Source organism: Macrosteles quadrilineatus, unplaced genomic scaffold, assembly GCF_028750875.1.
Source record: "Macrosteles quadrilineatus isolate MER2022 unplaced genomic scaffold, UCM_ALF_1.0 Scaffold_8__2_contigs__length_117827958, whole genome shotgun sequence".
Classification (NCBI taxonomy): Eukaryota; Metazoa; Arthropoda; class Insecta; order Hemiptera; family Cicadellidae; genus Macrosteles; species Macrosteles quadrilineatus.
In genome coordinates, this window is record NW_026542601.1 from 110,064,704 (window position 1) to 110,076,266 (window position 11,563).

General features: G+C 33.4%; 1 protein-coding gene across 6 annotated transcripts in view; it reads right to left on the minus strand.

Annotated features, from left to right (window-relative positions):
• The window catches only part of LOC128999420 (protein abrupt-like), a 33,620-nt gene extending 22,409 nt beyond the window's left edge, over positions 1 to 11,211 (minus strand). For 3 of the 6 annotated variants that reach the window (XM_054425931.1, XM_054425932.1, XM_054425927.1), the window contains exons 1-4: positions 11,105 to 11,211; positions 8,676 to 9,115; positions 5,734 to 5,931; positions 1,049 to 1,348 (exon numbers count right to left, since the gene is read on the minus strand). In XM_054425931.1, coding sequence (XP_054281906.1) covers positions 1,049 to 1,348; positions 5,734 to 5,931; positions 8,676 to 8,873 — 696 coding nt within the window. In that variant the 5' untranslated portion in view covers positions 8,874 to 9,115; positions 11,105 to 11,211. Of the gene's footprint in view, positions 1 to 1,048; positions 1,349 to 5,733; positions 5,932 to 8,675; positions 9,116 to 10,102; positions 10,207 to 10,478; positions 10,514 to 10,670; positions 10,786 to 11,104 lie in introns of those variants that run through there. The other 3 variants (XM_054425928.1, XM_054425929.1, XM_054425930.1) reach the window with 3 other exon arrangements.
• Positions 11,212 to 11,563: the final 352 nt, after the last annotated feature.

Sequence of the window (11,563 nt, forward strand, 5' to 3'; positions counted from 1 at the left end):
ACTAAAACTTCCACAATTTTAATAGACAGTAAAAAAATATGTTGCAATAATTTAGGTAAGTATGACAGTTCAAGTTTCAATTTCAGCCATGGAATCCTACTACTTTTGTAAGTTTTTTAAAAGCTGGCATTAATATCCCATAACACAGCCTGTTACATAATATAAAAATAAATTACACAAATATCTTCTGGATTTGGATAGTAACAATAAACAGTGGATAGGCTATCTAGTGATAAAACAATGAGTTACATTTCATGTTTTCTAGATAATTCTTCTTCCTCATGAGCAAATAACATGACTTGTTAAAAATGTGAATAAAAACCTTCAATAACAAGCAGAAATTTCAATTATCTGCAGGGGACTCATTTTTCCAGGGGTCTTTGTTTTTATATAAACTTATGTACCCTTAAAGAATATTAACAGTTTGGATATGTTAATTTATCTTGTTCTGTTAAAAATTTATGATTTTGTTAGTGTCCATCTAAACAGTGAATTTATTAAAAAATCGTAAAGATGCATTAGTTTTTACAGGTTTGATCTGGTAGTCTTAAATTTTACAATAGATACCCAGTTTAGTTATTATTAGAAACTTAGTTTTTATTTTTTTTAAGTAAACTATAGTTGTCTGGAATCTATGCTCATCTAGAAAACTCTAGGTTGGTGGTTCAATCCTGAAAAATCATAATCTTAATGGTATGAAACTGGACCCAGCTATCCCTGATTAGCCAACTTTTTAATAAACAATCCTTTTGGTAAATAACCACATGATCTAAGTCAGTGACTTCTTTGTTCCCTCATCTTCTCTTAAAATATACACCCTGAAAAAATATCTCAATGTTTCAATTGATAGCATGTTAAATCAAATTAGTAATATTGGCTCATGAATGCCTAAGGTACTAAGTAGACTTAATTCTCTTCACCAGTGTTAAGATTGCTATCACCAACACAATAATGGAAATACTCCGTAAGTTACGGTAGTTGTGGCGAGGTAGGCTAAACTGTTGCTCGAACCCTCCTACGTTTCAAAAGTAACAATCTACAATCTCACCTGACTGGTGTTATTGTTGTTGACGTGCGCCTGCGAGTTCTCCAGCGCCTGTCCCAACAGAGAGTCCCTGGGCTCAGGCCCCGTCTGTGACGTAGGTGTGGGGGGATGATGGCTGTTGACCAGTCCCCCGCCGTGGCTGTTGGTGAGAGATGCGGGGGAGGGAGAGAACCGTGTCATGGTGGGGGGGAGGGGCGTGTGCTGCTCTGAGCTGCGGCTCCGCTTCATCGGCGGGGGCGACAGGGGGTTGTCAGCTAACGTTGGTGTTTCACTGGCGACAGGCCATGGAAGAGAGTTGGAGTTCTGAAAACAACACTTTGTTAGTCGATTTTAAAACGGTTAACATTTTAAAAGTAATAAACAGGCATATAGATAGCATTGACTTTTGGATATTGAACTATGCATCCCATGTATGTGGGAATGGGATTGGGTTTGGATCAGCTGTCATCAATTTTGTATTGAAAAAGGACACAGTTCTGTGAGCCAGTCATAGATTGTGCTAGTGTCTAAAATTCTATTTTCCTTCTTATTCTTTGTTACCCAGATGGTTCATAGCACACAACAGATGCCATAGCTTACAATAAGACGTTCTTTCGATTTTATTTAGTTGAAAAACCTGCAAATTTGTCATCAGAGATTAACATCAGCGCAATATGTCAGTGGCTACTTCAACTACGTCCACTTTGATGTAGATAATTTGCGACAACTTTAACATGCGGATGGATTATTTAATTCTATCAAAAGTCAAAACTATTAATCTAAACTTAAGTCAAGGATTGTTGAAGAGATCAATGAGTCAAAAACATAAAGCTTAGAGATTGGTATGACCCTTTAAGGATTTGCTATCTCTGATACAAAGACAATCAACATTTTTTCCTCCCTTTGAAACCTTCTATTTATTCTCCATATACAGTCTGATCATCAGACTAAGTTGGCTACTAATTAATTATCTTATTTAATTTATTAATTTAAAGGACGAAGCGGTGTATTACACTGCACAGGCAAAACACATAAAGGAAGCAATATTTAAATTAACGTTTTCAAGACTCGTTCCAAAATCTATACCAGCCACGCCCTTATATAATAAACTTTGTACTAACCTTAATCAGAAAACTTTTAAAACCACTTCAAAATAAAATATAAACTTCAAGAATGTTAAGTCGAAAACCATACTCAACCAGAAAGTTTGCATTTACTACAAACAACTTGACTAGAAATTAAAAAAAAATAGCTAAGACATGGAAAAGTTAGTTAAATTTGTCACTAGAATGGCTAGACTCAAAATAATCTCAAAACAACAAAACGCATAAAATTCCGAAATGATGCATGCTTATCAAAATGATTGTTCTTGTTAGTTTATTGGTATTGTTGTTTCATACATGTTTTTTTATTAATATTATTTATTATTTTATTCTGTAGCCTAATTTTTTTTATCTCACTAGTAAATTGTACACTTTACTTTTATACCATATTGTACTATCCTTTTTTGTTTTCTTTGACAGTGTCCATAGCAATGTAATGTTGACTTGACACTAAAGAGATTCCGAACCTTAACGAGTTACAATTCTCGATTCCCCGCTAAACAGTGATTTGACCAAATGTCGCGGTGTGGGTGTGCCAGCGCCACGCTCTACGCTAGGCAAGTAGGCCACACATGTCAGATGTCGCAAGACGCTGCAGCCTCTTCTCAGAGGAAGCATTTATTATCCACTACAATGCCTTCTGTAATTGAATCACTCCACCTCTTATATTGGCCCGGTTGTTGCTCATTACGCAATTGCAACGTTCTCATACTCCGTACGTCGTCGAGGGCAAACAGGATGTACAAGTTAATTGTGTTGCAACTCAAGTCATTTAGGCCTATTAGAGTTTTGAACATCACGTATAAAATACAGTGTAAACATAAATTCCAGGCTACGACATTTTTATATAATTATATAGGCCTACTTTAATTTTTGTTTTAACTCAGATCTTAGATTACAATCTAGTATGGTGAATAAATTGGAAGAAAGTCAGAACATTGAAATGAAGAACTAAACTGAAATCATAATGTAAGTAAATTATCTCAAGAGTAGCCTTTAAGATATCTAAGGTTCTATAGGAAAGCAAGTTATGGAGATATCACAGGAAAAGCTAACAGCATAGAATGTTTTATTGTTTAAGTGTTTTGTTTTGCTTTATTAAAGGATGCATCTAAAATGATGTACTATTTTAAGGCATTTACTGAAGAACTAAAAGATTAATCTATTACAAAAGCAACTAGGCTATATATAAAACTTAAATATTCGAGGTCATCACTTAAAATTTATCTCTGTTACAAAGTCAGATTGGACTGAACGTGTTATTTTTAAAAGGTCAGTTCCAAAAATATATCACTCCTACAGATGGTTTTGTAAAGATACAAAAAACAATAAAAAGATTAATGAATACCAACAAATTCCTAAGTTATGTCGTTTATAATTAGTCACAAGTAAACAGCAATGACGATAATTAACAACAACTACTACTTTGTAATGTGAATAAGCAAAAAAATCCTGTGTGTTGGACGGAAAAAACTTAGTCCTCTTATTTATTTGTAATAAAGAACTGTTTGGGACTTTGGTATGTTACTTATGTTAAGTACTGTCTTTCAATAGTCAATGGTACTGTGTTTTTTGATTTTTTTTAATACAACTAAAACCTAGTTTAAACATAGTTTTAAACTGGTTATTCTATTTCTTACAAATAAGGGTATTTATTTATAAGGTGCATTTTCGAATAAAAGTTACAAAATGGGATCCCTTGCATTTCAATTACAAGACTTTCTGGGATGAATAGAATTACAACAAATAAAATGTTATGTGACTATATAATTAGGTTAAATAATTCATTTATTTATTTAGTTATTGTGTGTTCACTGATTAAATACTTAACACAAATTGCAATTTAATTAGATTATATTTTGTATAAGTGATGTGAAATTAAGTTCATGTTTCATTAGTCATGTAACAACAATGTCAAGTCATTATTTTACCGTTTGTTTAAAATCTATTGCCAGTACAAACCAATTAATCGGCTTTAAATGAAAAACATATTGTGACCTATCCAGTTTGTATTGTATTTCACCATCAGTGTGTATTATTAATCTTTTTTAACTATCGCCAACAACATGTTCTATTGGTTCAAGATAAAGAAATTTCCTATTGCGCATTTAGTAAATAAATAAATGCAATACTTACTACTTACTATTGTAATATTTTATCTTTATATTAGAATTAGAGTAATTTCAAGTACAGTACAGGGTATAGGTAAATCATTTATTGGTTGAATTAAATTAAATACAAACATTATTTCAAAATTAAATGTTTAACGTGTTAAACTCCTGCACAGCATGGAATAAGCAGATCCATAAATTAATACCGATTTATTAATTCAATTGAGATTTATTTAAACTGCTAAACAAATTCAAAAGATTTCTTAAATCTATAAAGACGTTTGATAATATAAAACCAGAAATTGAACTGTTTCTTGAAAAAACAAAAATTATAAAAATTCCACTGAAGATTGAAGAACATTTCACAAAATCTATTTTTGGACAAGTCAAGTGAAGTACGCCATGGACTGACGCGGAGCGAAAAGTAACTCGGCAATTGAGAGACATGACACTGCCGAGTGATGAAAGTGTGATGTCACGAGAGCAGAATGCAAATGACGACTCATGCTGAAAGTTAATTAACGATTGAATACCAGCCTGTAGCCGCGGCCTTCATGTACGAGCGATTAGCGTCTGCTGCACTGGTTATGTTGAAATATGCTGTGCCCTCCAATTAACTATGTTGTTTATACAATTAACGATTCACAATTATCTACAAAGTCAAAGCGGCAGCCCTGTTACAAAATGTAGCATCTACTGCATTTATGTTAAAATATGCTTCTACGGTTAATTATGTTCTTGTTCAAACAATTAAAAATTATCACAAGAATGTGTGGGTGTAATTTAACCTTGTTAGACTGGCAATTAAAGAGTATAGTTTCTGGTTAAGGGGAAAAATTATGATTACGATTGTTGTGTGCACTGGGAATACATGGTAAATAGGCTACGGTACTTTATTGTCCCTACGGCAAATAGATTTGCTTTAAAAATAGACAACATAGAGTTTTAAGCATAAGTTTAAGAGATGCTTTGAGTTTTTTTTTAGATTGTGTGTACCCTAGATGTAATCTAGATTTAAATTACCAAAAGTCACCACCAAGGCGTATGATACTCTAATCTAATGACATATTCATCAAAATCTTACAATAATCCTGTACCTAACTCTAAAACAAGCATGTGTACAGACAAACTTTTATTTTCGTCCAAGGATTTCTATTTTTTTCTGTATCATTGGGTATTAAGCAACAAGAAATCTATTGGAGTTGGTCTCAAAGGTGGAAAAATTCCAGTTTCCGCCATACAGCCCTTGAAAGAACCTATGTTACAACTCCTTTTTGTAGCTGCAGTTTTACAGTAAGAAGAGGTAATATATTGGCTTGAAAATTTTGAAACATAAAATGCCATACGTAATCTCAGAGGGATTAAATCTACTGTGAGGATCCCAATAGCCCAATGGACCAATACGATGTTTCTACGACATTAAGCTTGGCTATTTGTCCCAGGCTAAGTTAACTATCTTGTGCACATTGTTATGATTTTAAATTACCGTACTTACTGGTAAAAGTTTTTGATGATCTTTGGTCGGGACGTCCGCGAGCCCTCTGACTTGTAGCGTCTGAGCTGTCTTCAGGAAGTCTGTGAGTTGTTCCTGTCCAATATGAACTTCTCCGTTGTACATAAACCTTAGTAACGCCTCCATATCCTGCTCGCGAACGTCTCTTAATATCACTATAGGGTGTTGGCATGGATTAGCCTGAAAAAATACAAAATATCTAACTTGCTTATTGCATTTAAAATTGTCAAAATTGACACTGAGAACGGACTGAAAATTTATATGGGCAGATATATTTTTACCAAATGAAAATAAAATAGCAGTGGCCAACATAGGGTATAACCACAGAATGCAATAGCATAGCAACGCTGGTGGCGCTGCCTACGGATTGACAGGCAAAGCTCTCTCAAACCGCTTAATGCTTTTTACCATGCGGTTGGCATTCTGGGTTATAGTAGTATGTTTTCTGTGGTATAACATAGGGTCAAATGTCCATTGTGTTCCCAAGAAAGTGAAGTCGAAGAAACAATCAAACCACTTGTAGATGGTTGAGTAAAAAACCCCTTGAAGGTAATTATTTTTAAACAATCAGAATTACGTAAATTAAATGATAACTTAATTTGTTTAAACCCATGGTTTGATGTTTAGTTAGTATATCACAGTTAGTTCAATGTTTGCTTATTGTTATTTTTATTCAAAGACAAAAATAAAATCTCATATAATGGTGTGTCGGCAAATAAATATAATTTAAAAAAAAAAACTAAATATGTGTTTTTAAAGTAGCCTAATAAAATATATTTAGGCCTGGACCAAGTTTAAGTTTACTTTTAAGTACCCAATTTCACTCAGAGATAATAAGTTTAGTGTTCAAGTTTCTTTTAAAAGGTAATAAATTTAACTTAAGCAAATAAATTCAAAACTAACTTAATAAAAATTACTTCTCAAATCATTAGCTTTAGGTTCTATTGCTTGAAAATAACAGTCATGAAAATATTGAAAATGTATTTCATCAGTATTCCAGGTAATAATAATAATAAAGGCTACCGGTAGTAAGTTAGTATAGGCAGTCCTATAAGTTTTTTGGCTTAGTCATCAATAAGAAAATTACCTTTTTGTTTTGTGTTGACTTGAAATTCTTGATGTTTTTGATTCCTGATCCGCATTTCGCCACAGGTTGTGGCATCACCAGAGTTCACTATGCTACGCTTGTAGCATAGTCTGACAAGCGTAGCATAGTGAACTCTGATGATGCCACAACATGTGGCGAAATGCGCATCAGGAATCAAAAACATCAAGATCTTCAGGCAACACAAAATAACAAGGTAATTTATTAAAACTGTTCTCAAAACTTACAAAAAAGTAAGACAATTTCAAACAAGCATTCTGATGAATATAATATTATATTAAGTTACTGGTACCCTTAACGATATTTACTTTTTCAGAAACAGCTACCTAACTTAAGTTAAGCCTAAAAAAATATTTAAGTTAAACTATTTTTACATTTTTTCTTGGAATAGATAAGTAGGGATGTTATTTAGTGTTTACTTATAATTTTGTTTGGAAGAAGAATGGTTAAAAAAGCTTCAACGACTATTGAACTAAAATGATAACAACTCCAAATAAACATGTTAAACTTATTTAAATTGTCCGTTTAAAGAAATTTAAACTAGAAATGTGTCTAAAACTTAGGCTAACAACAATAGGTAGAGGTATTTAATAATTTGCTTGATTTTGTGATTTTATGCCTTTTTATTTAGTTTAGTGTTTATGGTGTTCTAGGCCAGTTATATTCACACATTTGGAACTTTTATAATAGGCCTAGTGTGCGTGTGTGTAAATCAACAAATAAATTGTTTTATAACTTAGCTTAGAATTTAAATTGATATTATAACAAATGTGTGTCAACAATTTGCTTTTGTTTAAAAATAGTTCAAACTTATGTACGGTATGGTGGTACCGGTAGTTAAAGTCTTTGAAACTCTTTATCACAACATAATGGGCCTATGCGCCCAAATATTTTTATATGATGTTTCTAAAAATCTTCAACGCATGGATAAAAGTTAAAGATATTGTGTTTCCAACCATGGTAACAAAAGCGAGTTATTAGTCTTGAAAAATTCTGAACAACTTTTGAGTTTAAGTTCTGATAAAAATACTGTAGGGCCCTAGACTATTTTTTCTTAAGTATTTTTTCAATACCAGAGAAAATAAAAATGTAAAACGAAATATGCTTGGTAATTTTAAATGAAGTCAATACAAATTTTAAAATACATGATCCAATGCCAATTTACTTACCTTGTGTAGCAAATTATTTATTTATCCTCAGCATAGTTTTAAAATAAACTTATTCAACGTTCAAAATCCTTTAAAATCATTGTGTAACTCTTACTTAGCCTACCAGTGTGTATCAAACAAGGAAGATTAACAATGTGTTTGAAACATTAGGGCTCAATTTTGATCTTCGTTTAGCTTGAATTACAAAACCCACACTCAGAATTGAGAACTGTAATAACTTAACCATAAATTTTATTTTGACATAGACCTAAACTTAAGACAACATAATGGTTATTTCAGTTACCGGGATGTTAAAAATGTATTTGCTTGAGAACGGATCTTTAAAAAAAAAACAATTACACGTTAGGACTTTCACAAGTCATCGCCCAATTTATTTATGGATTGATTGGATCTTAATGAATTTGTTTTGATGTAGGAAGGACTAACTTATGGTGTTCTGAATCTCCTATCATTTGCCAATTCAGGATTCCTTGAAGACTTTTACAAACTTGATTTTTAATGGTTAATTTTGACACAATCTATCAGACTAAAATAAGTTACTTAGATCTGGCAACAATGGAGGGCTCATCATGTTAAATTGCTCCACACAGCCTAAAACAATAAGTTTACTTAGTTTGTTAAATATAATTTTAATTCTTTGTGACACTTACCTTGAGCAAACTTCGGAAGTAGGGACTACAGGCAGATAAAACAACCTTGTGCGCTGTAAATGAACAGCCATCACAAGCCAATGTAACATCTACAAAGTCCTCTTCATCTCTCAGATGACGAAATGAAGATAAAATACTAGCGTGGAAATCATTCCATCGCAGCGAGTATTGCTGCTCAGAATTATCAATACCCCCCATCACAGCACTGCACAATAGCGAATAGCTATAACTTTAAAACACAAACTAAACTTGGCACTCGATAAACTTCACTTTTACAGTTTAAATTAACAAAGTAAAACTCCACTTTCTTCTGAAATTGCATAACATCACAACAGTAGTTTGGATCATCTTGATTGCTTGTAGGTACATGGTTAACTTATGTCCTAATGGTAAACAAGGCTTCGGAAGTTTGTAAATGTGGTTCTGCTTTCCATTAATATCTGCAACAAAAAATAAATCTGTGTTAATCTAGGCCTAATTTGATATTTGTAAACTTAACATGTATCTTACTCTAAGAGGATCTTGTCTTTCTCTTATCTTTAGTCAAGATAAGTTATCGTAGTTTAAATCAAAAAGAAAGAATATCCTGACAATAATAAAAAAAAAAAAACTTTTTGTGGTAAGAGAATATAGGCCTACACATCACATTTTACATAACTTAGGCCCTAACTTATTTTTTTACGTATCAAATTAAATAAATCCCTAGATTGAGAGTGTAGTCCTAAGTTGGGGCGCCATTGTTCTTTTCCAGAAAAAGTTACATTTTTTATTGTAGGTAGGTTACTGGGAAAAACTTTCCAAATTTACAAAATTTTTACACTCAACAGAGCTGTACGTTAACTAAATTACCTGTAGACAAATTTTGAAGCAATGAAACTAGATTGCAATTAACGTTAATGTTATGCTTATGCAATTAATGTTAAAAACTAAGTTTAATCCCTAAGAATAGGCTTAGATATTAAATCTTAGACAATTGTTCAATACGGTTGGTAAAATCAACAATGGGTTTATCTTCACACTATTAGTATTCACTGAGCTTTACCTAACCTAACCACTGCACCAACATCTACAACCTAACCACAAAAATGTCAATCAAATCCGACCCTTGAATAAATATTTAATGGTGCAATTCAAGAAATAAATTACTATTAAACCTACACCTAGAATTCTTAGTTAGTCTTTTGATACCTACTAAAAATGTCAATGGTAGGTAAATTTAAACTTCAAATTAAGTTACTACCCTATGAAGGTCCTATTGAGTTAACTTATTCAAATATTAATATTTTCTACGTTTTAAAGTGTATTTCAGAAGTTTAAACTCAGCTATTAGGTCTAGGCCTGGATGCCTAACTTATATTTTATAAACTACTTGATTTAATGTTACGAAAAATTGAGTCAGTGCAATCTTCTTGAGTTAAGTAACTTACATTATCAAACTTCAAATCTATGTCAAATATCAACAAACCACAATAACATAACCTCAAAATTGACCACTACAAACTGTCTATCAACTAACAAATTTCAAAACCTATCTATAAGAGAGCTCACAAATTTTCAACTGAGCAGTGAAAATAATTCTGATTTAAGATCCACCCTTTTGTTTCATCCCTCCCCCTGCAAGGGGTAGGCTATTCAGCGCTGCCAAGCCCATCACCGAGATGTATTGCAACTAGCCAATGGCCATTCGAAATCGTAAATTATTGCAATTATTGACAGCTTTCATACAAATGCTAAAACCTCACTAAATCATCATGTGCATTCGAAAAACTATCTAAAATAATCAATAACACATTAATAACATACTAAACAGACAGTAATGACACCGGTGTGGTACACTATTTAGCCATGATGGCTGCACAAAACAATTGCACACAATAAATATTTTTTTCGCGAATAATAAAACTAGAATCACTTCACACACAGAGTATAATAAATGACAGCGACCACTAAACCGATGTTATGCGATAAATGACACAATAACACTTATTATCCCACCTTTTTAGTAATAAACTCCTACGATTGTGACGGAAAGGCCCGCGCGACTTGGCGCTTTTGCGCACGGATGCTAGACTGGCAGTGCCAAACCGTAGCGATTGATGCGATAGACCCGTCCCACCACCGCACCACCGTTGCCACCTCCTCCTCTGTACACACACACTCACACCCTCTGCCTCTAGCACGGCACTCGCCCTGCTCTCTGCTCAGATTTGGCGCAATCGAATGTCTTATTGTCCGCTTCCTTTACACGCCTGTGACTCACAGCTGGGAGTTATTCCGCGGGCGCGAAAACGTCAGCAAACCAAGCACTCATTGTTGCTTTTTCGTCACTTTTTTATCCCGTCAGTATTTGTTTTTAATTTTCTGGTTAAAAACAATAAACTTAATTAAGCGATATACGCTAAACATAAGATATCAAAAAATATAAGTACCGGAAACTTCGATTTTCGATTTATATTGTGGAGCTAAAAACCGCCCTCTCAAGTCAATAGCCTGCAATTACAACAGAAAAACTGCCACAATTGCGTACACATTTTTACCAACTGCACAAACAAAACTGAGAGAATCAGCGGAGGAATAAGAGAAACGAAATGTCAGTAAGAGCCGGTCATTCACTCCCAGTTCCACCCTAGATCGCCCCACGAGCAAGTTCATGTTATCGATTTTAGTACTTTTGTAAGTCCGTACTGTATGGCGCCGCATTCGCCGCTGTAAATCGTGATGGCGTCTAGAGCCGACTGCAAAACAACTGCTGTGAAGATCGTTACGTAACCTCTCTATTACATTAACTGCTGCATCGGAGTAAATACAGTTATTGATATTGTTATGCGCTGTGAATTATTTCTCCGTTATTTATCTCATTGTCCATCAATTGAAGTAATTATATTGAA